The 27,297-nt window shown below is 40.8% G+C and overlaps 1 protein-coding gene across 4 annotated transcripts; it reads left to right on the forward strand.

Moving 5' to 3' along the window:
- The first annotated feature begins 1,961 nt into the window (after positions 1-1,961).
- robo4 (roundabout, axon guidance receptor, homolog 4 (Drosophila)) lies at positions 1,962-25,607 on the forward strand. 4 transcript variants are annotated; one of them, XM_034683331.1, is made up of 20 exons: positions 1,962-2,251; positions 2,983-3,018; positions 5,691-6,011; positions 8,146-8,303; positions 8,986-9,106; positions 9,219-9,357; positions 9,579-9,706; positions 10,298-10,413; positions 10,503-10,734; positions 11,093-11,214; positions 13,425-13,596; positions 13,830-14,027; positions 14,131-14,173; positions 14,552-14,664; positions 16,230-16,556; positions 17,073-17,177; positions 17,335-17,482; positions 18,222-18,464; positions 19,267-19,619; positions 24,419-25,607. In XM_034683331.1, the coding sequence occupies exons 3-20, from the start codon at positions 5,840-5,842 to the stop codon at positions 24,598-24,600; spliced, it is 3,072 nt and encodes a 1,023-aa protein (XP_034539222.1). In that variant the 5' UTR covers positions 1,962-2,251; positions 2,983-3,018; positions 5,691-5,839; the 3' UTR covers positions 24,601-25,607. The 4 variants fall into 4 exon arrangements, with proteins under 4 accessions (XP_034539222.1, XP_034539223.1, XP_034539220.1 ...); XM_034683332.1 differs by having other exon boundaries at positions 19,270-19,619; XM_034683329.1 differs by lacking the exon at positions 2,983-3,018.
- The last annotated feature ends 1,690 nt before the right edge of the window (positions 25,608-27,297 follow it).

Consider the following 27,297-nt stretch of genomic DNA (forward strand, 5'->3'; position numbering starts at 1 on the left):
AATATAGAACATATCTTAAAGCTACAATGAGAAACGTTTGGTTTGTGTTGATTTTTGTGACCTCTGTTGGAAAAGTGGTCATTAATCTTATTGCTGATTTGCCCTGGACACTAGTATGTCTTCTTTTTTTAAAAAACAAAAATCTTGCCCTGCTTTCATTTTAACAGTCAAATGTTTCATTTTATTGGAGACTTCTGTCTTGCAAAAGGTAAAAAAGGCTGTTTCAGCAGGGGGTTGTACCTCCCCTGCTTCTGTGGCTCATATAGGTGCAAATCAGTTTTAATTTGGGTCTGACTCTGACCAGTTAAGAATAGTTCAAATGAGGATAAAATTCTGGCATTCCTCTTTCTTCACTTGCGTCAGTGAGTCAGTTCACCTTCATTTTTGGGGGGGGGGGAGTGACTCAGACTACTATTCATGGGCTGATGGTTGCGTGGCTCACCTACCACAGTTTGTGAATCAGTCAACTTGGCTATGTTTTATGTTTGGTGATGTTTTTGCATTTGTTAACATACTGTATCTGTTATCCTACCAGATAATCCTACCGGCAGGACAGTGTGGAATAGTACAGTACTTCTTATATTGCAAGTCCGATGTAATGAAGCTCTTCTGTCATCATACTCGTACTTGTATATCGGTCCCACAGAGGTGGAATGCTTCTCTCACAGTGTTACAGGGTTATTGAAGCACCTCAGGCATGACATTTAAATGGACAACAGGAGCTTCACATAAACACACACTCAGATATTTACACTTATACAGCACTGTCCTGCTCTGCTGTGCTATTTCACGGTACTCCAGTCTCAGCCCTTACAAGCCTCTGTAACTACCTCTGATGCCAGCACAGTGTCGGGATGATTGGTGTCACCGTCACACCACTGTGACACTTTAAAGGTGAGGCCTGACAGGGGAATGCGTATTGTGCCTTAAACTGATAACATGGTAAGGACTACTGACAAAGGACAGCGCTATTGTGAAGTCCTTGGACTTATTTTGATTCAGTTTAACAAGATCTTCCTGGGCATGCTCATCAAAAAGATTAAACCGTTTTAAGTAGCGTACAATTTTCTTTTGTGCTTTTGAGCAGAGGAATATAATAACAGTGATGATGTAATCCGAGGAGTAAAAGTAGACATAATCAGGGAAGATAGTTAAGGTAAATGAATACCTTTTTATTTGTGTGTGTGCTCACACATCATTAATGTTACATTTGCATGAGTGCCTCACCTGGGCCTCTCTGTCAAAAAAGTCTGGACACACCTCTGTCAGAAAATGTGTTACTTTTTCATTTCATTTTTCAGTGATGTCAATGAATTCTATAAAAACTGCATTCATTTAAAAAAAGGCCAGACGATTTTTCTGTTGCCTACCATTGTTTCATATTTCAAATGAAGTCAGACTGACTCAACTCAACTCAACTCAACTCAACTCAACTCAACTTTATTTATACAGCACCTTTCATACATAACATCATGCAGCCCAAAGTGCTTCACAAAATAACAGAGAGGCAGAAAACAGCAGCAATGGTAAAATGAAAAAAGGCATGATTATAAATAAAATACTTAAAAATAAAATCAATAAAGTAAAATTAATGCAATAAGTAATGGTGGAAAGAAAAGTTAAAAATAAAGTAGCGTTAACAAGATTAGATGAATACGAGAGATAAATAGATGAATAAATAATTAATGTTAAAGCAATGATTAAAATAGTAATAATTAAAATGATAATTAAAATGATTAAAATGATAATACAGTCCAGGGCTAAAAATAAACTACTCCAAATTAAAAGCTAGATTGACAACATGATATTCATCGTCTTTTATTTCTGTCAAGTCCTATTTTGAAAACTAGAACCCAACCGGAAGAACGATTGGAGAACATGGGTGTAAAGGTGTAAACATTGGTTTTATTTTGTAAAGTAGCGGAAGTGTGATGTCATTGCGTTACTTTGACGCTGGCTTGGTTACTGCTTACAGAGCAGCAGAGGGGCAGAAGTTTGCGCTGATTACTTGACAATAGGTTTAATAAAAACCTCGATTAAATTATAAATGTTGTAAATTAGACTTTGGAAAAGAACTCGGTTGAAAGAAGCTTTATATGTATATCAGTCATTAAAGGTTAGGTAGTGAAGTGATCTTTCAGAGAGCAGCTGGTTCAGACTCTAAAGTTTAGATCTATGTGACTCCTGCTGTTCATGATGACTGGGAACATCTTCATCACCATGATGACTGTGTCTGGAGTTATTCTGTCAGGTGAGTACGTTTAGAGTTATTTATTATTCAGGTATTTACTATGACCAACTGATCAATACTATGCAATTATTGTTCCCTGAACTAATACGGTGTCTGGATATCTCAGTCTACTCAGATAAATACATCTTTTTTTTACTATTAAACGTCATTTAGTGTGCTCAAACCCTAAACACGTAGCATATAATCTAAGGGGAACTAGATTGTTACCGAACTAATACAAAGATTCATTTTCAAAAAGTTGAATCAGACAAAATAAATTCAGAAATTCAACATCAAAAAACTCTTACTTTAGGTGCATGTATTTGAATAAGCAGATGTTACACCATAAACATCAAAATAAGATATTGTTCTTGCCTATTTTATTCAATTTCATTGTGTAACATCTTTTTTCTTTCCATCTGTATGGGGTTATACGCTAAAAATAACATTTAATAATCATTTAATTAATCTGAGTGTTTTTCCAGTTAGTTGAGTATACATTTTTTCAATTGTCAGTAGAAAGTGGAACACTGTAAGTGCTTTTTGTGATGTCTCATAAGCCAAAAACACAAAGGGTGATACATATATTCTCTTTTAAAAATTAAATGTAAGCAACGTTTTTTTCACACTCCACTTCTCTGTTGATCCACTAATGGATCAATTAGATAAGCTAATAATTGATCTCACTCCACAACAGCAGCTCTCACTGTCCCCTACTGTCCCTCACTGTCCATTTATGTTGTGCTCAGCAGGTGTTTGAACATGAGAGGCGGGGAGGTGAGTCTCAGGTGTGTTGTTTGGCTGTCGCCTGCCTTGCTTCTTTCTGAATTCTTTATGTAAGTTAACGACACATTTAGGAATCTTATAACAAAATTATTCCTGGGGGAAAAGGAATAGTAAGCCATACAAATACTTTCACAGTGACACATCTCAATAACAGTGAAGTGAAGCACACTATTGTTGGCTGTTATTTGAAGGCATTTCTGTGGATATCCTTGAACATTTCGGGGGTCAGAGTACGATTAAGTTTAATGTATTCTTTCATTATCCTTGTTGTTTCCGGTCTGTTATCAGGAGTACTTTTCTCTGCCTGCTTCTCAATGAAACTGTCATCACACATGTTTCAGTTTCTCTAATCATTTCTCTGAATGAGACGGGAAGAGGTTTCAAATACTAATACTCGGATGATTTCTAACCTCTGTGGCCTCTCCAGAGGGATGATTGAAACTTTTTTCTCTTTGCAAGAAATCCTTGTTATTGCAAACCAGTCAGAAGAAATTGAATGTCTTTTGTTCTGCTGCGGATGTGCCGATGAGAGCTGATGTTCCTGAGACCCTCCAGCTTCCTCTGCTGTCAGGAAGCTCGGTCCTCCAGTTTCCTTCAGTGTGGTCATCCACCTTCCCGGGAAGCTCAAACAATGGCATTCCTCTGCTGCTGAAGCAAACAGACATTGTTTGTTGGCAACTCCACTGTTTGTTGGGGTGTTGTGTTGCTTATTAAATTAACTTTGAAATGGGAAGGCATAGTGCCAGGAGCTGCTGTTTGTTGGGTCTTCTGTTCTGGAAAAGATGTTAACACTTTTAGATTGTTGTTCCCTGCAGAGTGTCCGGTTCATATAGTTATCACCTACTTTACTGTATTTACTGGACCAAGTGTCAGCTCTGATACAGTGAGTCCATCAGGTATGTGACATACACTGCTGTTCCTCTAAAACATACAATTTTTCTGTTCTTGTAATCACACATATTGAAGTCTGACTGATGTGGGATTATTTGGATTGATACTGATGCAGAGAAAATTCACTGATAACAATGTGTGTGATATTATGTACAGCTTTGGCTCAGTTGGTAGAGACTGTCATCTATCAATCGGAAGGTTGGTGGTTCGATCCCAACTTGTGCAGTCACATGCTGAAGGGCAAGATATTGAAGCCCAGATTGTTCCCACTGTTGTTCAGTGCTGTGTGAGTGTGTATGAATGCTAATAATGGTCGTCTCTTACTATAGCAGCCTCTACCATCAGTGTGAATGACGGGTGAATGTGCAGGAAGGGTAAAAGCGCTTTGAGTGGTCAGAAACACTAGAAAAGCGCTATACAAGTGCAAGTCCATTTACCATATACATGGAAATAAACCTTTTTCTGTTTGGACTGTGCACAACATTTAAACCCACAGCACTTTTAAAGCTACTCAAGATTTTAGAAACAAAGACCCTTATTGCAGTCTCTGTGCAGAGATTTTAGCTGGTGAAACATTTGACTGTTCAAGAAAGTAGGATAAGACTTTTATTCCTTACTTGCATGTACAGGGCAATGAGGGGCAGAAAGTGACGAGACATCATCTGCTTCGGTGTTCCTGGATTGCGATCTTACATTGATGATAAAGAGAAACACCATCGTTCATTAATGCGTATAAAATATGTAATATATATAATACGTAATGAATTTATATGTAATGTATGTGTATGCATTTTATGTGCTTTGGCAACAACATGTTTGTTCATGCCAGTAAAGCAAATTTAATTGAGAAAATTTAAAATTTGTTGCCATTGGGCAGCTAATATAGGTATCATCTGTGTGTGGGAGTCCCTGCCTTACACACTAAAAATGAAGTTGATCTCATTGATTTTGGCACAGTTTGAGCGTGTGAATGTTCAATTAGAGTAAAAGAGCAAAATCAGATCTGACCTTCAACACACAAATACAACTTCCAGGCTGCAGATACACTCAGCTATCTCCATAGTTATTCATGTGTAAGGTAATCAGAGTGCCTGACACACTTTAGTATTGATATCTGTAGGAGCAATGAAGGATTTGAGAGTGTATAAAGTATCTACCTGGTTTAGGGTAGGTTATTGCTTGTATATTTTGTGGTGTTATTTTTGTTGTTTGGTTATGGCATGGTTTATTGTGATGTCAGGTTGATAGTGGGTCATTTGTAAGGGGCGGGTAAATTCTATTCATTTAAGCCACCTGTTTCCTTTTGTTTGTAGTTGGAGGGGGGGCGGGGGACTGGGTCACCATATTTTTTGTTGACCACTATTTTCTGTGATCACTGACTTGATTATCTTTTTTCTTTAATAAAAGGTTTAACTTATTTTTGACTTTCTGCTTCAGGGCGTCAGACAGTTTACTAGGCCCAGCCTCTCAGAGGCTTTTGGCTCTTTGTAGTCGCTGCAATATCTTTAGCCTTTGTATCTTTTTTTACAGTCTCTCCTGTTCAATGTTGTTTTTGCAATGATGCTTTGAACAAATGAAATTCCTAAGGGACAGAAAAGTGATTTAGTTGAAACGGCACTCAGAGTGTGTGGATAAAACTGGTAGAAAATTAAATCCAAACTAAGTGTCAGAGTATTTATACTTCTGTCAATGTAAAATAATCACTGTGCTTTTCTTTATTGCAGTTGTTAAATACAGATTCTGGTGTTTTTGCAGACTTTACATCTCTCTGTTGTCTCTTCAGGTTCCAGAGTTTGTGCAGAGGAAATACCTCCCCGCATCATCCACCAGCCCTCTGATGTGGTGGTGAAAGTGGGGAGTCCTGCCAAGCTCTCCTGCAGTGCCGAGGGCAGCAAGCCGCTGACCATCGAGTGGCTGCGGAATGGACAACCGATGGATCTTTCAGGTGGACAGTGGCAGACCATCACCCTGCCTGATGGGAGCCTATTCTTTCTGACTGTGGGGAGAGGAAAACGGAGTCAGTCGCAAGAGGGCGTCTACGCCTGTGTGGCCAGGAACAGTGCAGGCACGGCCATCAGCCGCAATGCATCCCTGTTTGCTGCAGGTAAGACAAGAGATATCACTGAAGTGTGTTTTACCTATTACTGTATACATTTTTTTTAGTTTTATCGTTTAAAACTCAGAATGAGCAGCACACGTCTTCATTCAGCAAAGTTATCTTTGATTAAAATCATTTTTATTTTTTTTTTACAATTACTAGTTACCACTAACAAAAATAAACTGGCTTACTAACTGAGTTCCTGCATCATGAAATGAATGAATTAGAGATCACCAGTGTTTGCAGCGGTGGACTCTCTGCAGCTAGCTCAGTAGCAGTGTGTTGTTTGGTGAGGTGCTTGGTGAGTTTCGGATTACTCATCTTGGTGTTGGACAGAGTTTCCGTTCATGCACATAGATTACAACTGTCCTCTATGTTCTTGTCCTATACTGGGAGAAGGGAAAATAATGCAGGTATCTTACAGACAGAGAGCTCACACTGAGTGATCTTCAGACACTGAGTGTGTTTACTCGGTTTAGGTTTGACCTCCCCCGCTGTGTCGGGTGATTACTCTCTGTTGTATACTATTTCACATTCGAACAAGTCATTTAAAAAAATGACAGATACTGTAGGAAAGGTACTGTGAATATTAAAGCTCATCTGGAAGACGTGTAGACTATTTATAGACCGAAGGCAGTCATAAACTAAACTTCAAAAACTTAAATTAATGTACCAAAGAATCAATCAATCAATCAATCTTTATTTATGTAGCGCCAAATCACAACAAACGTTATCTCAAGACGCCTTTGCTAAGGTAACAGGTCTAGACCGTACTCTATGTTAAATTATCAACAAAGACCCAACATCAATACAGGATAAGATCCAGTCCCGTCTTAAGACAGGACTCAGTCTTAATTCATCTTAATCCACCATGAGCATTGCACCTCACAGTATTTAACAAGTTACAGCGGCAAGGACAAACTTTCTTTAACAGACAGAAAACTCCAGCAGGACCAGACTCATGTTAGACACACATCTGGCTCTACCGAGTTGGGGTTGGAAAGTAGGATAGAGGCGATTGAGTGAGGAAGAGAGATGATAGTGATGAAACGGATATTAGTAGTTATTTCTGCTGGGTCTGGAACGTCCACAACAGCAGGCTGTCTACGGCAGAGACTCAGAGGAACCTACGAGACAAGGGAGCTCACGGACTCCAGAAAGGTTTATGGTTAGTAACTTTAATGGGACAGGGAGGGTTAAAGTGAGTGATACACTTTCCCCTGCTTCAGGTTCTACATAACACCTATTTTTTTGCTAGTTTTTGCTCTAGACACTCAGATTGTCAAAATATATAATTCTAGCAGAGATTTCAGTTTCACTAAAGATGCTTTTTCAAACAGTAAAGCTGTTACATTTCTCCCTATCATGCATTCCTAGCAACTTTTAGATCCACAGACTTGAGTGATTAGTTTTCATGTGTTTCTTGCTGCAAACCAAATTGTTGAGTTAACCATCTAGATCTAAACTCAACATGCAAAAAAAAGAACTATTGCAACATGTCATGACTACTTTCCCCCCACACAAAGCTTATTGTTTTTAATAAACTAGCCTCCCAAATAGATCTCCCCATGTCAATAAAAGATTTACTCTCCTTTTATATTGCTCTCATAAATGAACCATGAAAGCCCCACACACAAAGTAATTCCGAGGAGATGGGTGCGCAGATGAGAGCATGACCCCCACACATGCAGAGTGCTGATAAAGATGTTTGTGATAACACACAGAGGGGGCCCGAGGTCCACTGTCAATGTTTGCTGGACAGGAGGGGGTCAAACAGAGGTGCTAATTGACCTCAGACCCTCTCTGTTTACTTGACTGGGTCTCAGTAAAGCAGGCGACACGCAGCAGCTGATGTGATAGCTGGACTGTATTTGGAGGGTTTGTGCTGCAAAAGTCCTGTCCAATCACAGATGATTAGAAGGTTTTATAGTCCAGACTGAGTTAGTGTGGCTTATTTCATCTCTCTTTATCTGTTTACTGACTTGGTCTAAATCTACAGGTCAGGTAACTTGAAATGTTTGCCCATAATTACTCTGACAGTTCAGTAATCAGAGCTCATGGCTATTCATTGGGACTCTTTGGTTTATTAAGCTCATATTTGAAGTTTGCCTTGAGTCTAACTCAGACTGATCTGTTGCAGTGCTGCAGGAGGAGTTCATGGTGCAGCCCAGCGATGCAGTGGTGGCGGAGGGGGAGGTGGCTGTTTTAAACTGTGGCCCTCCAACAGGACGCCCTGAACCTAACATCATATGGAAGAAAGATGGGAGGCCCATAAACAGCATGGATCAGCATTACACTGTAAGCCCTACAGTACATTCTTCTCGTCTAAGAAGAATCAGTTTCTAATATAATCAGTTTAATACACCAGAAACACTGTTAATGAGCTCTTTAGGTTACTGAAGTTACAGTCTAAAATAGGTTTGGTTTTTCAGGCCAAAAGGGACAAAAACAAAAACAAAATTTGCAACAGTTAGTTTTCTACCATGTGGCATGGTGACATTTTTTTCTGCAGTGTCATGCTCAGAGTGTAGAGGTCAACTGTCCCACATCTTCGAGATTTACAAGTTATTTTAAAAAAAGAGAATCTGACAGATTGTTATCGTTTCAGTGTTTCTCAATTGATCTGATTAAACATGGGCAGTGAGAATCAAGAGGTCACATTTTATGTAGCTGTTCCTTATAATCCATTAACCGTCATTAGAACAGGTAACGTGGTTTTAACACACTTCCTGGCTGACCTTCCTTTTTCAAAGTGTTACACAGTACTGACATAGAGGTGGATATTATTTTCTTGGACACGTCATTTGAAATTATAACAACAAAATAAACAAATAAACTCTCTAAGTTAAAGCGTAAGCGTCAGACAGAAGTGTTTCCTGTTATCATGCTGATAAAGAGATTTTAAAAGTATTAGCAGAAAGTACATGCACACTGATCTGAACTGTGTGTCTCCCCTGTCTGCACCATGCGGCTGCTGAAGGACCTGAGCAAGAAGCTTATCATCGCTCCTGCACAGAGGAACCACTCTGGTGTGTACGTGTGTGTGGCCAGCAACACTGCAGGAGTAAGACAGAGCAGGGCGGCTCGACTGTCTGTGCTAGGTGAGACAACACGCCTCTACTCCGATAATGATTTAGATTTAGATTTAGCTTCATGTTATTAATGTAGTGTCCTCTTGTGTTTGTATTCATTCATTCTTCTCTCCTGCTGCAGCCAAGCCTGTGTTGGTGCTGAAGCCAGAAAACGTGTCAGTGAGGGTGGGAGAGTCTGCCCAGTTCTACTGCCAGGCTAAAGGTGACCCCCCACCTGCTGTGATCTGGAGTAGAGAGCAGGGGCCTCTGCCTAACGGCAGGTATTGTATTACCCCAGATACTGAAGCAGACTCCTTACACAGTGTAAAACCCAACACCGGATATGATCTGTATATATTTGTGACTAGTTATCTGTAACAATGATAAAAACAAGACATAACATTCTGATGAAGTGTTTAATGACTGGACTTCAGACTTTTCTACTTATTCACACTTTGTAAACACTCCTGAAATCACTGAATCTGACTCCATGTGTCTACAGGTATCTTGTAAACCCAGACCAGACTCTACAGATCCACTATGTTACCTCTCAGGATGCTGGGAAGTACACCTGCACTGCTGCCAATGACGTAGGTGTGGTCACTGCCAGTGCACAGCTGCTAGTTGAAGGTAGGATGACAGCAGAAATGTCCCCAATCAGAAACTGTGTTTTAGTTGACAGTCCCTTCACAAGGCAGAGCAGAGTGTTCAGTCGCAAACTGAAGAAGTTTTTGTGTTCCAGGCCGTGCAGTTATCATCCTAATCACAGGTTAGATTAAAGACCACCTGCATCCTGCCTTTTGCTCAAAGGTTTGATGGTTACTGGCTACATGAGGGAGTTTTTCACACTTGATTCTCCTCTAGAGAGGGGAAGCTCAGAGCCAGTGTAATCAAACAGTTATTAATTATTAATTAACAATGGACAACTTAACAAAAGGTAGACTGTATTTTCCCACTAGATGTAAGACCAAACTCAAATGCTTTACCACTGCAGTGGTGCTTGCTCTGCAGTGGGAGCCCACCTTTTCTCTGGTGAGTGAGTAATAGCCAAGAGGTCTGGTTGTCTCCTCTCGACTTCAAAAGGCACAGTTTCTCTGTCTAAATTAGGGATGGATTTATTTTCTTGTTTTACCTTTGCTTTAGAAAAGTGAAGCTTTCAAAGTCAGTCCTAACTTTTTTACCTTAAAAAAAAAACAAAAAACGATTAAAACCTGTTTCCAGAGGCAGCCAGCACTGTCCAGAAAGACCTCCACAAAGAGCTGTCAGCCCTGAGAGTCGCCCTGGAGAACGTCACCATCGTGGTTCCTGGGTCAAACTTTTCCCGGGTGCAATGGAAGGTATGGAAAAGCTAAATCAGGAAGAATACAAAGGCGAAGCAGAAATCTTTGTGATGTGTGATCTCTGTGGTGTTTTTACTACTGAACAGCTGCAGTCCCTCTCTGCTCAAACTCATTACCTGGATGGCTTTGAGGTCCTCTATCGCAGTCTGCTGCCTGCCAGCTCAGACTGGGCTGCAAAGAAAGTGACTATGCCCAGCTTCCAGACTCTGGTGGGGCCTTTGAAGAGAGGCTTCAAGTATGAGTTCAAAGTTCGTCCCTATGGCAGCAGCCTGTACGGTAGAGAGAGCAATACGCGGCACCTCAGAGTACCTGAAACAGGTGAGTGTTGAGATTCTTTATCCCGTTGTTAAGTGTGAAGTCGCTCCTGACGTTTAATCAATATCCAGGTCCCAACACTGCATGGTTCACCTGATTCTAAACACTTACTCTCTCTGCTCTTTGTGTTGGTTTACTGTGAAAAACCAAACACTTAATTAAAAGACATGGAAAGCTTGTAGAAACACAACATGTCATCTAGTCATCAGCTCAGTCTGTCATCCAACACTCTTCAGGCACACACTGTACCAACTTCAACAAATGTTGACTGTGTTTGTTTAAAAATGAGTGCATATGCTTTTCCTGAACTTGAATTAATGGTAGATAAAATGTTTTAGTAATGTTCATCCTCTTCATACAGTGCCCAGCGCACCCCCACTGGCTGTTTCCATCACAGTGAGCCGTGAGCAGAATAACACAGTCAGTCTGAGCTGGGAGCCTCCTCCTCATGACACCCACAATGGCATCATACAGGGATACCAGGTGAATACCAAGGATCAGTTCTTCATGCTCACCTATTGTTGTGTTACCTGCTCTGCAGCCTGGAAATCTGTCAGAGGTATGAGTTCACGTACTTAAGTCAAAGTCAAGTCAAAACTGAGCTTGCTGAAGTAAAAAAGAAAATCCATAACATTGCACTGGAAAAAATGCCTCTCCAAAAACAAGAAAAAAAAACTTATTTCAAGGAACTTTTACCTTGAAATACAAAAAAAAATCTGTCAATGGAAGAAGTGAAATTTGCTTGGTAAGATTTCTTAAAATGAGACGTAAAAACTGTGATCTTAAAGTTAGAAGGGAAAACTTATCTCAAGCTATATTTTACCAGTATTTTAAAGCTTAGTGTCTCAGAATAAGCCAGGAATGCTAACAATTAGTATTGTTTCCCTCAAAAAAAGATTTTTGCACCAATATATTTCTAATGTCATGTCAACTTCTTCATTTGAGATATATTTACCTTAATTTGAGTTGTATTATAGCAGCACTTCTCTAGGTTTAAGACCATCTTGTACTTGAAATAAGATTACAAAGTTTAATTTGAGCATTTTATCTTAAGTTTAGTGGGATAAGACATTTTGACTAAAATTGAGACAATTTCCCTTGGTAAGATTTTGAGTTTTTGCAGTGTGGCTGGAAAAGCTCGCCTGGAGAAAAACGTGGTGCGAGCTCACTGCTATAGGCTGAGGTGTGAGATGACTGCAGGTGAAAAAACACAGGAGGTCAGACAGGCACACAGGAAAATCAGAAACCACGAAACTCTTCTTGTTAATACTTCACACAAGTACAGTCACCTGTGACAAAGAAATTATATGGAATAACTAGAGGCACTGAGTGCTTTGATGTCACAATCATCGGGAAACATGGCACATAATTTGGTAATTCTAAACCTGGTATTCATCTCACCTGACCCTCACCTGTGGGAAACAGTACGCGAGGGAGGCTGGTCCACTGCATACTGAGGGATTTTCTCGAATCAGTATGAGATCAAGGTTTTTGGCACAAATCAGTACTTGCTGCTAGTATTGTAGGCAGTTTTGAAAACAGCTGGTGTGTAAGGGGTGTTAGAGACTATTAAGACCAGAGGGGGGCAGCAGAGTACAAACTTCAACTGATCCCACAAAAAGAACATGCAGAAGGAAAGAAGTGAGGGGATTGGAGTGAAAGATTATAATTATCATGTAATTTTATTTTGGATTTTGAATTATTGACCAACTGAGGGGTCAACAGTAAGTATGGCAGTTTAGTTCCATGTGAATTTAACAGTTAGGGTAAACACAGTGTTCAGAGTAAACACGTGAAATGATAGCAATTACTTTGAATGAAGTTTAGCTCACTGGAGAACAGGTACCTTGTGTGTATTACCTTACCTTACTTCATGTGCAGATGTCACTACATTTTTCAGTGTGAGACAGGAAAACAGCATTTTGTAATGCAGCTAGCTTCTGTTCCTCGTGCCTTTATTGATTCTGAATATTGAAAGTATGAGAACAAGTACTTAGAACTGAAACAAACCTATTTATTTATTCAATACATGTTGCTCCTACACCTTCGCTCTATCCGCTTTTACAGATGTCAGTACTGATGTAGTGATACACACTCACTACATTGCTTTGAACTGTGTTAATTCTTCCGTCTGGACAGAGGACCACAGCTAATCTTCATTAAAACAAACAAAAAAAAACTGAGTGTTGTGAAAGACATTTAGGCATCCATGACACCATCTATGAAGTACAAATCACTACTTTACAGTCACAAACTCAGAAAGAAGACTTTTTTCAGTTCCTACACAGAACAATATAATCCTTCTTTATGTAAACAGATACTGTTAGATATGCACATCTGTTACAAAAGCAGTGAAATTCAAACTTTTAAAATATGAATAATGAAAATTTTCGACATATATAGGGCTGTCCCTCAGCTCTTCTTATTTCATACAATGTTTTAAACTCCAAAAGAAGAAACCTTACATCCACTAAAACATGTGTCATCAGGAAGAGTATCTGCCTGTTTTGATTCTTGGCTGTTGATACATGTTTCACCCAGCATGTTTCTGTTTGGGGAGATAAGACCAGTAAGGTGTTATTTGTACGACTTGTGTCCCCAGTCTCCCCTACTTCAGACCATGAATGCAGAGAGCTGCTGCAGCACTTCAGGTGCTTCATAGAGCATAAATCTGAGCCTGATCTCTTCTACAGGTGTGGTGTGTGGAGTCTGAAGAGCAGCTGCACCAGAACTGGACTGTGGATAGTGGCCGGCACAGCCTGGATATCTCCACAGTCAAACCAGGACGACGCTATTGGATCACCATCGCAGCTGTCAACGGAGCGGGAGTAGGAGCTTTGAGTGACCCCCATGGATTTGTCATCAGTGAGTGTGGTGACTATTTTTTCAGGACACTGCACAAACCAAGTGAAGAGAAAGTATCATGACTTCATAAATGATATACTCTCTTTGTTTAAAAGTATATCTCTGTTGTTTCTCTGTCTCTGGTGTGACTGTCAGCACTCTACTTTTCTTGACCCATGTTTCTTACAGTTTATCCTCTCTGGAATCACTCCACCCTGGACCCATCTCTGATCTACTTTCTGTCTCCCCTGCAGACCCACAAACAAGCAGCCCTCCTGACTCGGACAGGAAAGATCAGGATGTGTCTCATGTCCTGGCCCTGCTTCAGGACCCGGTGCTGATCGGCAGTGTTGGCGCCCTCCTGTGGTGTGGTTTGATGGTTGTAGCTGTCTGCCTCTGCAGACGCCACAGAAGGACAGGTCACCTGATCCCCAGACATGGCAGGACTAAAGGTGTGTGCACACAGCTACGGCATAAACCTCAAAGTTTTTTTTTTCCAACTGAACAAGATGTTTGACATGAATGTGGATACATTTGAAAATGTTTTCTTCTTAGGTCTGCAGAGACTAGCCAGTGAAGATCTCATCATTAAACACAGGTGAAGTGGAGCGACACAAGAGAGCATGGTCACTACACACCATGTTTAAATTAAAGTTGTAGTGGATCCAGCCTGCTAATACTAAATCTGCTTATGATGCACCTACTCTTAAGAATCACATATTTACAAAACACTCTTTATTTTGTGGCTGAACTTAAATAATGATACATTTATTTTATTTACATATTTATTTAATGTATTTATTTATTTTCCCTCAGTTGTTGTGCATCTTTATTTATTTTAGACTTTTGTATATTTTGAATTAGGTTGTGTATCATGGCGAGCAAAGTACATGCAAAGGTGAAATAAGGTGATAATAGGGCTAAAATCCATGCTCTTAATTATAGTCTGTCTTTAAAAGTGCCTTCTTCTCTGCAGGATGGTAGCTCCAGATTCCCCCTGGATCTCTGGAGGCTGGAGACCCGCCTTCAGCCAGAAGTATCAGGACCTGTGGGCTCAGGGTCAGAAACATCCGGGCCTCAGGAGCACCAGTGAGTACTTATCACGTATTAGCACCATGGACTGTATAACGACTGAACATAGTATCCGTGACGTCACCCATCTGTTCTGAAGCGCTGTTTCGAAGCTAATCATCGGCGGGAGCCATACTGGAAATGTTGAAGTCAACCTAACTTCTGTTGACTGAGGTGAAGAGGCGGGCTTTGACCCTCCTAGCCAACAGCTACAGTGTTCCCGCCTGTCAGTCAAGTCAGTCATGTTCTTAAATGGGCAGAACTGGTAATCTTAATATCTTCTGAACTGTCGCGTTAGAAACACCCCTCCTGTTCAGACTGAAGTTGTTTTTTGATGTTTATATCTGCTGGAATGATCGTCTTTTTTTAATTGGTGTGTATGTGGTTTCCAGTGTTTCTGCAGCCAGCCTCAAGCGGATGCTCAATGAACTGCAGTTTATAACACTTCCACATGGGCTTCATATTTTGAGTCTGGATAGTACTCAGAAAGAGGTTTAATACTCAGTCTTACAGAAACAACCAGATGTTATACCAGCCCTGTGCCCATATTCTCAGTCTGAGGATCCTATCACAGAGCTCCTAACGCAGCTTTTAACTTTTCAGAAGGAAGTTTTAGCTCAGGAATGATTTTTGAGTATTCTCAGAGCAAGGAAAGACAAGATACGTTTATCTCAGTGAGGAGGCGGGATTGAAATTTTGAAAAAAGCTGTGATTGGTTGATCCATAAAAAGAGACAGAATATCTCATATGATGTCATGCTTTATGAGATCCACTCAGGTACATTTATGACAGCCCTTATTGATCTTTCATGATCAGAGAGAGGGAGATGTCCTCTGCTCCCTCTCTCCTTAAATCACTGACTTCAGATTGACGTGTCGTGTTGACTTTGAACCTTGATTCTGTTGTTTGAATTGTTTTGTGCAGCTTGTTGACATTATTCTACATTCTCTTATTTTTGTTACATCATTAATAGCTAGCCTCTCTACACGAGGCTCGCCTGCTGAGAGAACAGAGTCGAGAGTGTGACTTTTGCATATCTCCAGAGGTCTCCAACATCTTAATGTTGACATCCCTCTCATTTCTGGAGATATTGTGTTGTTGTGTTGACTTATGCAACCCCTAACAAAACTGCATTATCCAATCGATGTTATTGTTTGTCTTCAGCATGTTTATTGATTAATCAGTCAGCGTAAAGCTCCTGTGAGGATCTTCCAGTTTGTGTTGATTTGGCGCACCTTGTGGACAAAGTGATACCGTTTTTATCTTAGCTCAGTGTTTCCAGTATGTGTGTGAGGTGTGTTTCCTGAAAAGAGGATCCTCTCCTGCTTTCTTTTAAACATCAAACATTTCACTCCCTTTGAAGATGTAAACTGAAGTGGTTTCTGCTGCTGTAAACCTCCTCGTGTAACACCTAACTTGAGACAGAAGTACATTGAAATGTTAAGACATTAAAGATGAATATATTGGTATAATCAGTCTTTTCCCTGATGGCGTGTTTGAGGTTACATAGAGGCGTCAGTATTAATTCAGGCTGAAATCTCCTCATTCCACTCTGATTGAATCTGTTTCCCCATCACCGTAAGGTCTCCCAGTCTCATCAAAGAAGGACCCCAGCTGTCTGGACTCAGCCGTCCCCGTTGTGACCGACGGCTGCGGCGTGTACGGAACATTTTACGTGGACCTGACGGGAAACGGACTGAAGACCTTCAGCAGTCCGAAGCGCTGCCCTAAAATGCCTCATGGTCTGCTGCATCAGCAAGGGACCGAGACCATCCAGATATTCTCTCAGCCTGTTTCAAAGAGCTCGTCCCTCGGTAGCCAAGACGCGTTACCATGGAAACAGGCCATACGCCCCCAGCCGAAGATGGGTTTGCTGAGGGAGTCCTGGGAGAAGAGCCACAATAAGCACGGTCAGTAGAGGCAGATCGAGAAACGTGATTTTATTTCTCTTCTACGTGTTACCGTCCTTATTTTAATACGCCTGTGTATCAGCTGAGGACTTTGGAAACTTGTTCCTCCTGTTAAACTGATCCAGAATAAAACCTGTGGAAACTAGAGCATTTATTTTAGAGCTGTAAATAACCTTTCTATTACTTCATTTTATAAACATTATAATACTGTTTTATATGAGATGTCTTGTGTTAGACCTACACTATGAAACAACCTTCACGTACCCTGAGTATCTTTGATAACCTGGCTTCACTGACCCTGACAGAGCACACCATACTAAACAGTCCCATCAAGCTGGTTATCATCATGACAGCAGGTCATCATATTTTATACACTGAGAGCAAATTAAATAGATGCTCAACATAATCAGGATATAATCAACACAGTTGTATGCAAAATGTCAGACACTTTTTAACAGAAGATTTGATGATTTATCATCATATTATATTTAACAATGTCTGACCATTCCTCCACAGAGCTGCATGCAGTGAACAGCGTCCCCATAGTGCCAACCAGGAACCAGGCGTGTCCATCGTCCGTCTACAAACAGAGACTGAGTCATATACCGACAGGCAGACATGGTACCAAATCCTCCACACACTGTTACACACTGAGAATATGAAATGGTGCACAAAGTTGATCCAGTGTTTGTAATGTGATATAATTGTAAAGTAACTAAAGTAATTATTGATAACTCTGATACATTCTGATTATTTCCTGTTGTTTCATTTTACTCAGGTGGACACTCAGAGTGCAGTAAAGTTGCTTGCTGTCCCCGCCTGCTGCATTACTCTGCATCGTTACACCTTGTTGACATGCTGCCCCCACCACCGCCGCTACCCATAGAGGACACCACAGACGCACACAGCTTTACCTCAGACGAAGGGTAGGGAACACTTAGGGATCAGACCTCCACCGGACTTATGTGTACAGAGTTTGGTCACCAGTGCACTTGTACTGTTTTATAAGAGGTCCCTCATGCAGGTTCAGATCGCTTAAAGGACCTATACAAGCATCGGGATCACTAGAGCTGTCAGTGCTGAACTGAGAAACATGAGAAACTATCATCCACGACAGGTGTTAGTACCAGGTGTAAACCTCTGATGAGCTGTTTAATGTCTCACACCTTAAAGACTTTGGTATCTATAGTAACACATAATGTTTCATTATGCTGTCCTAGATACACCTGTTATGAGCCTGTAAAGATGAGAAACACCAATTCCCATGTTTGGAAAAACTTTTGTTTTTGTTCAGTCCGTCCTCCATTGTTGGTTTCCTCTGATTGCTCTTTTGGCTGAAGATGACTTAAACTTCCTTCCTTCCTTCCTTCCGTATATCTTTTTCATATGAAGAGGCCAAACAAGTGTTACCTGAGAGGTTGGGGAAATAACCATGAGGATCTTGTTTGCAGACATGTTTTACTATAAGTTAAAAGAATGCAGATGTGTTGATTATTAGCTTAGAGTTAAAGTTTTCCAGCCTCCAGCTTTAAATGTAACAGCTGATTGTCTCCTGTTACATGTCTTTTTAAAGTCACGTCAGGGGAATCATTAATTATGATCCTAATTTAAAAAGAGTCAGGACTTTATAAAGTCCTAACTGTCCTTCTCCTGCATGTGTTTCAGTTCCAGCCGTTCTACAAAGCTAACAATGGACATAGGCTCTCTGCAGTCAGTGTCTGCTGCATCAAGTCAACGTGGACAACCCGGACATCCCAACATCAACAACAACAGCAACAGCCGTCCCTCCTACAGCCACTGGTCTACTACATCATACTCCAGATCAATGGATGATCAACAAGGAGGCACACTGACCGCAGAGGAGGCCACTCAGTACCTGGAGCTCAGTCCCAAACCGGAGAGATGCAGGTGAACACAGGGGAGACTGTCCTGTCAACTGTACCTGCGCTCATATATAGAGCAGGAGTAGACTGAACCTGTGCTCAGTGAAGCTTCTTCTTATGTAGGTGTGAGGCTGAGACCCTGTTCATGTCTCTATGCCTGTCTCAGCAGCTGTTTCAATCAATCAATCAATCAATCAATCAATCAATCAATCAATCAATCAATCAATCAATCAATCAATCAATCAATCAATCTTTATTTGTATAGTGCAAAATCACAACAAACCTTATATCAAGGGATTTAACTAACATAGCAGGTCAAGACCATACTCCATATTATTAACAAAGACCCAACATCAAGACAGGATATGACTCAGTCTGATCTCATCTTGATCCACCATGAACAGAGCACTTTGCAGTATTTAGAAAGTTAGAGTGGCAAGGACAAACTCCCTTTAACAGGCAGAACCCTCGAGCAGAACCAGACTCGTGTTAGACAGACATCTGCCTCGACCGAGCTTCATACTCAGCTTACATGTCTGGTCATAAAGATGAGACTTTAGTGGATAGGTAAAAGACTGAGGTCAGTATGAATCAAACCAGTCCCTTTCATATGAACACATGGGAATACTCCAGGATAACCTGATGAATTTTACAATTGATGGAGTTCAGCCGTAGCTCGTCCTGTTGGTGGGTTACTTAAGGTTTTAGAAAATATCACTGTAGAAGAAGCAGTAGCCAATTTCAGACACATTTTCCAACCACCCTGAGTTCTTCTTCTGCCTGTTGTTTGTGTCACACACAGTAATCTAATCATCCCTCTCTGTCAGCAGTGTCCTGCCTGAGCAGCGTCCCTCCCTGCCCCTGCCTTTCTCCTCCACCCTGGGCTACATCTGTGGTCCAGTGCGCTCCGCTCAGCAGGAGATTGACCCAGCAAACACTGAGCCTGATGCCCCACCTATTGGCCTGCGACACGCCCGCCTCCAGAGCTCACCTTCCTCCTGCTACAGTGAATGGGACAGCTCACTGTGGAACACCTGGAGTTCTGTCATGGATGGAAACCTAGCCAGCGCTCGCACCAGCCTCATCAGCTCCGTGGATAGCTGCTATACCAACGACAGCGCCAACTTTGCTCACCTGCTGGCTGTGGCAGCGGAGACGATGAGTGGAGCCTCTTTGTCAGGTGAGCAGAGGATGAACTTCTTTTGAATACAGGCTGATGCTGACTTCAAAACTCAGCAGGACTGCCAGCTTATGAGAAAAATACATACTTTTTTAACAATCTACAGACCCAGCTGAGTTTCTAAAGCTCCTCTAATGATCTCGTGTCAGTATCAAAGTTTTTAAAGAGCTTTGATACTCACTTTAAAAAAAATACAAAGTCAAGCTGCCCCTACAACGTACCTCTCCACTGAGCAATACTTTGATACTTCATATGCCTCAGACATCTTATAAAGTCTAAACACCTTCATCAACCTCTACTATTAAAACTAAGTTAACCTTTCAACCTACCTTTAATTCTAAATTTCAGTCTTTCAAAGAGTAAAACCTGGCCCTTTTTAAAATTTGAGGGTTTTAGAGATAACCTGTGGGAGGATTTACCATAGATGATGACATTCTTTGAGATGAAATGAGAAGTAGGGGGTTTGAAGAGTGTCTCATAAAAGTAAAGGTTACCTGTAATGTTGAAAGACAATCAGCGGCCACAACATGAACTTTAGAAGTAGATTGTTGCAGCCAGTACAGCCTGTTCTGCTGCTTCTGTTCAAGTGATCATGTAACAGCAGAACTATTAGTTCAATCAGGAGAGACACAGTTTGAAGATTAAAGGTTATTTATTGCAACTTAATGAATAATGAAACTTGACAGAAATCTTTGGCGTAAGGACTCTATGGGGATAATTTTGTGAGCGTAGGATGTGTGAACTTGGCAGCAGAAGAAATCCCCCCAGAGTCTAGACACTGGTGGTGGTGGTTGCAAGTCTTCAATTCCTAGGATTCATCAGAGACCAGGTGGAGATAGGGAGGTGGAGCGGTGTGCACCATCAATGCAAGAAGGAACTAGCAGGAGAGAGAGACACATTTAAAAAGACAGTAGAAAGTTGATAGGCTGACGTTAAGGGTGTGCCACTGAGCTATTGGATGACAGCCGCCGCTGATCAACCAATGACAGCTCCGGAGCATGCAGCTGGAAGTGGGTGAGCTATTGAACAAGGGAGAGGAGGGTTAAATAACAGCTGTGATTGCTTTTATAGTCTTCCTGTCTGAACTTTCGCTAGAGCTACATTATGGACAGGCTGGGACCATTCACCTAGAGCCCCGCCACCAATCATTGCATGTCCCGACTTGCTTTGTGTCACTCCACATGCAGTGTGTATACTCAGTCATTTCAACCTCACATTATACCCAGGTACCCTTTAACATGAAAAAAAAACCTTTTTGGACAAAGCAGGATCCAGACACCAAACCTCCTCTCTGTCACAAACACACACTTGGGAAGATGAAATACACAGAATACCCAGAGATTGCAAACTCAGTGCTGCTGCTCAGGTCCAGGTTCAGGTCAGTGTTACTGTATTTGTACCCATAGCCATAGTTACATTTGTTTTGCAGCCAGTGAGATATCAGATCAGGACATTCAGAGTTACAAAATAGATAATGTGAAAGTACACATAGGGATGAAAGCAAACTACTTTTATGTGCTAAATATACAGAAATATCCTTAAACTAATAAAACAATAAAAATGATCACATCAATAAGCATGACAATGTGATAAAAGTTCTCAAAGTTACATTTATAAGGTATATCAGAAAACAATCAACCAATAAAAACGATAACTCAAACTTTCTCACTCAAAGAGAGACGCTCAGAGAGGGTGAAGCAGTCAGATCATAAACAGCTGACTGAAGAGACGCTATGAGCAGAGACAGGGTCACATTCTTTATATTAGACATCCAACTCGACTTTAAAAAAACTATTAAGTTTCTAAAGAAAAGTTATCTACTTTAAGTTCAGTCAAAATACCAAATCCTCAAACCCCAAACATTACACTTCCAGAAAACAACATTAAGATGGATCAACACTGAAGCTTGATGCCACTTAATGGAAAAAACTTATTTAATTCAATATAAAAAAAACTTGAATAACTGTATATCAAGTAAACCCTCCAAAATAAACACATGAATAAAAAAAGAGAGGGAGATTCAGAGAGAGGATTCAGAGGACTTGGTTGTGGTTCTTGTTTCTGTCCACTAGATGGAGATCTCTGTTCATGCAGCTGAGAGCAGATAAAAAAAAAAAAAGGAAACCTCTCCAACATTCAGACTCACAAAGACAAGTTAGGTCTACGTATTTTAGTTCTAATGTTTTTGATGAATGTATTAAAGGGTAACTTTTGGTGTTATGTTTGCTGTTACAAATGTCAGCAGATTTCTGTGTCTGTCACTTTAACAGACAGAGACATTAAGGCTAATATCTGAGGTGGCCTCAGGCAATTACTTAAGACCTTTCAGCAGATTGAAGGTCCAGATGAGTCATCGTCCCATCCTGTGTCCCCTCATCAGTCACTTCACTCTCCCTCTGCAGTCAGCATTCAGCTTTATTCCATCTGTTTCACTCTTACAGCAGAGCACTGTGGAAACACCTCAAGTGTTTCTCTAAAGGTGATTATGTACTCTGATAATGAAGTCTGATAAGGCAGTCTGATAATGCAGCAGCAGTTCTGCATCTCCTGTGTCCTGTAAACTGGTATTTCCTCCATGGAGACATTTAAGATGTCAGATGTTCCTGACTAAAAAATCCTTCATCATTGCAGCACATTTTTAAAAGCAGTAACCTTTATTAAAGGGCTGCACAGTGCAGTAAAACAGCAGGAATATAAGTACAGCGACCGGCACAAAAAATCTCTGTTAAATAAATAATCAACACATAAATCATAAAATCCAGCACATGAGCCACACTGAAAATACAGAAACAAGGACTATAAATGATACAGAAAGATAGAGACCACTTAGTTAAAGGCCAACACATTAAAAAGGATCACATCTGCAGCCTTGGACACCGTCTCCTGAAGTCTTACAGTGCGGTCTTTACAGCTCGTTTCACTGCTGGTGGCAGGAGTTCACTGTTTAACTGTTTATATCAATCAGTCATGAAATTCAAATGGTGTTAAAAAAACAGAAATCTTTTAATTTTTTGTTAAATCATTCGCCTTGACAAAGCCTGAGTTATCTTTGTGACTGAAGCTTTGCTCATACATCAACAAAACTCCTGAAGAGGCTCAGAGTTTAGGGTTTTAAGGGAAGGGCGTGTGTGAACACCTGAAACTTTTCAATCAGTCAATCAATCAATCTTTATTTTTATAGCGCCAAACCACAACAAACGTTATCTCAAGACGCTTTTTCAAACAGAGCAGGTCTAGACAGTACTGAAAATATGTTAAATTATTAACAAAGACCCAACATCAAGACAGGATAAGATTAAGTCTCCTCTTACAGACAGAACTCAGTGTCTGATCTCATCTTAATCTACCATGAGCAGAGCACTTTGTAGAATTTTGCAAGTTGCAGCGGCAAGGCCAATCTTCCTTCAACAGGCAGAACCAGACTCATGTTAGACACATCTGCCTTGACTGAGTTGGGGTTGGAAAGAGGGATGGAGGAGATTAAGAGAGACAGAGAGAGATGATAGTGATGAGACGGATAGTAGTAGTTGTAGCAGCTGGAGTCTGGAACGTACACAGCATGGACTCAGAGGAACCTATGAGACAAGGGAGCTCAGGGACTCCAGAAAGGTCAATGGTTAGTAACTTTAATGGGACAGGGAGTGTGAAGCCTATAGCAGCATAACTCAGAGCTGGTCATAAGCTTTATCAAAAAAGGAAAGTTTTGAAACCTCATCCTGAATCATTCCTGACAGACTCCTGGTAACATTTTCATAAGAAGTGGGGGTGAGCTGATGTGAGGGAATTCAAAATGCAGAAAGAAGAACAAAATCAACCTGAGCTGATTGTTTCTACTTATAGTAGACTTCAAGTGTAAGGTCTAATCAGTAGGATAGAATGTGTAGGGAATGAGTGACAATGCAAATTAGAATCCAAACAAACGGGTCGAGCTAAAGGCAGTTAGATCATGCCACCGAGGCTGAACTGGAAGAGTGACAGGATGATAAAATCTTGTGAAGTTGAGGATGCAGAATCATTTTTAAGATGAGAACAGTAAAGATGTCTGCACATCCTTCTGTTCTCACGTGGCAACAGGTCTCTGTTGCTTTAGGGGAAATCATGTCTTAAACGCTATCATTGCTTGTGGTGTCACGTCCTGCCTCCTGAGACTCACCCCTTACCCCCTACCCCCTCGTCCGATGGGGAAAATTTATGGAAAAATTTGCATGCATATGTGAAGCATAGACTGTATATGTGAAGAGGCTTTAATGTGAAGATGCTGCAGTATTTGAGACTACCTTTGACTGCCACACTGAGGTCACGATGAGTGTGCTCCTGTAAAGTTGCGTCTTAAAAACAGTCTGATGAATGGAAGCAGCAGCAGGAACAGGCTGGTTTCAGATGAGAGCGGTGTGTAATGCGCACTGTCACACTCCCACGTTCATCTGCAGAGCTCCTATAGCATGAACCCTACAGCTGAGAGGAAGCTTTATTACTCCAGGACAGCTTCTCTCTCTCTGGTCTTTGAAATTTAGCAGCTCCTTCAGAGTCCACAATACGTCTGAAGTGACTTGGCAGTGTTTGTTTCTCTGCCTCAGACATGAAAAGAAGAACATATTAGTTTTATTTTCAGTGACAGACAGCTGCTTCAAAGCTGCTGCTAAATTAGCTTTTCCCCAGAGAAGCGGCGTGAAAGATTTCTCCTCAGAGGTTTGGAAATGTTTACTTCTCCTTCTCTAAAGGCTAAGAGCTTTCTGTTTTAAATTAATCCCTCCGCTTGTATTGAATGCTTTCAATATGTCGTCCTCTACTGTGTGCAGACTTCTCTCCTCCAGCCTCCCCTCTCAGCGCGATATATCCGTCATACAGAGGAGAAGGAGACTTGTACGGGGAGCTGGAGCCTGTTCCTGCGTGGGACTGGAGCATGGCCTGGGTGGAGGAGATGGAGGCTCAGTATAGAGCACACTATCCTGGAAGAAGCAGCAGACCCTTTAACGTTTAGGGATGCTGTCAGAAGATAAAACAACCCTATAACTGGATCATGAGATCTTTAGAAACAGCTCACAAAGAGCTAAAAGAAAAAAGGACAGACGTGAAACCAGCAACACTTTTACTTTTTAAGAGTGATGGGAACAATCCTATGAAGAGTTTGACATCTAGAAATCTTATAAATATCTCGATCTGAAATCTAACTCTGGATGTTTGCTCCACCTCAGCATGTCCGAGTTTTCCGGTTTACCTGGAGGCAGCCCAGCTACCTTTCTTTAAATGATGCTTTTCCCTCTCTGTATGCCCTCCTCTCATTAGAGAACAGGATAATGAGATACTTCCTGTGGGATGTTCTCACCCTGCGTGTTTCTCAAAAGGCCATAAAGACACAGAGACAGGATGTGAGATGGTGAGAAAGCATCATTAGGCAGAAGAAGAGATTTCCTCACGGCACACGTTTATTCCTCTTTATCATACGTCAGGACTTCATTGGAGCTCAAGTCAAACCAAACAACCCACAGAGCAGTGGATTTGTACAGTTTTTCACTGAGTGTGTACATACAGCAGATTCAACAAATGTTATTTAAAAAACTTTAAGCACATCCAGAATCATTTACTGTCTCTGATTGATTTTATATCTTTGGTTTTGTTCACTTTCTAATTTTTCATTAGACGAGAGAGGATGTAGGAAGTAGAGGAGATATTTTTTATAATGAAACATTGTTTGTTCATATTTAAACGAGCTAATGGAACTAACTTGAACTTAAGTAAGCGTTCAACAGACAGAAATGTGAGAGTGCCGTGAGCTTAACTTAGATTCTCATGCTTGTTTATATTTTTATCGAGTGAAATAGACTAATAGAGTTTGACAGTTTGTTAGAGCACGCGTCATTTTGTGTTCCGGTATGTTTTATGTTTTGAATAAAATCTTTGTATGGATTGAAATCAAATGTGACATTTTGTCCTTGATGAACTGTAAAATAAAACATTTTATACACAACAAACTGTGACTGAAGCAAGGACACTTTTCTCTCTTCTCAATAAAAACACCTTCACACACACACACACACATCATAATGATCCCAGAGCTCCACTTAATTTTGCTCTAACATGCAGGATATGTGCAGATCTCCTTCAGATTTTATACTAACTCCATTGTGTGCAGTGAGAGTCTCTGTGGATGTGGGAGTTTAGTTCTTTAAGTGAAATGAAGGGGGTAAAGTTTGTCTGAAGAACACTGACCCTCGCCCCTGTGGTCAGAGCTGCATTGACCCCTGCTGTTTCATGGCTCTGTAGAGCAGGAAGCTAAATGTATAGCTCATCTGTTGGGCTTGGTTAACCAAGAGTAACTTTGCTGCTTTACCTGATAATAGCCTTTAATTACAAACCACTGGAGAGAATAATTACACCTTAATCTATCTCTCTCTGTATGTGTGTGTGTGTGTGTGTGTGTGTGTGTGTGTGTGTGTGTGTGTGTGTGTGTGTGTGTGTGTGTGTGTGTACAGAGACAGGGAAGGCATGCTTTATAACTCTGAGCCAGGTCAGGTTTGTCTATACAGCACAGCTGCTTTACAGTTCAGGAAGATTGGTTAGAAACTAACAATAAAATGTAACGTAATGAAATGCAAAAGACATCAAACAGGGACAGTAAAACTTCGGTGAATATAGATAAACACAGAATAACATGTTTAGTAGAAATAAGGTGAGTTAACTTTGTGGTGATGTCAGACAGAGTGTGAGAACACCATGGGTCATCTTAGTGTTACAGACATGTTTATGAATGTCCCACAGATCTCAGGGAAGACTATGAAATAAGGAAAGTCAGATTTGGTGGATATGATATACTAAAGACTTTAAAAACTCAAGCTGTGTATCAGCATCATGTTACAAGTATTTAATATCTATCACAATGTGTGGCAGATCTGAAAGTTTTGTGATAAAATTCTATCTAATAATAAGAAATGTGTCCTAATTTAAGAGTAAGGCTCCATGTTTACATATCTGCAATTAGAAACCTTGCACTTTTTTCAGAAGTGCAATGTGTGTTTGTGTTTCTTACAACACCTGTGAGATCCAAAACTACAGCACTGATTTATATTCATATCAGCTTTATGTTCAGTCTGAGCAAAATCAGCTTATATCCATAGAAAACAAATGTACAGTTCCACAGTGTTTTAAGAACTATACAGTATCTGAACGATTATGTTGCCATAATGAATCACCTCACACTTCACTGTTAACTTCTAAAGGTCAGACAATCAGAGGTGATGAGCTCATTTTGGTTGTTGGTTCAAATCCAGCAGCTTATGAACCTCCTTCACCAAATAAAGACTTGAAAGGTCAGCCCAAGTGCTGGAGAGTAGAGGTGATAAAACCAATGATTTAAAATAACGATGGTTGATTTAAGCTGTGTACCTCAGCTAATTAAGGGCCTGTATGATTCTTACACTGGCGGTGCCTCAAACCTCAATTTCAGAGCGCTCCTAACCAACACTTCAGGCTGGTTTGTACTTCTGTGTCGACCCTACGCAGCAGTGGTCGACGTGGTCGTGAGCACTACATACTTCTGCGTCGTTGTGCCCATGTCGCGCAGCAATACTCAGCTGAAATGCTTGAAGGCAGTGTGGCCTCCCTGATAGTCGGGTTGCCTGTTTGCAGTCCCACTATGATTTGTCTTTACTTTTTCACAGTGATTATCAAATGTATTATG

The sequence above is a fragment of the Notolabrus celidotus genome, chromosome 5 (genome assembly GCF_009762535.1).
Source record: "Notolabrus celidotus isolate fNotCel1 chromosome 5, fNotCel1.pri, whole genome shotgun sequence".
Classification (NCBI taxonomy): Eukaryota; Metazoa; Chordata; class Actinopteri; order Labriformes; family Labridae; genus Notolabrus; species Notolabrus celidotus.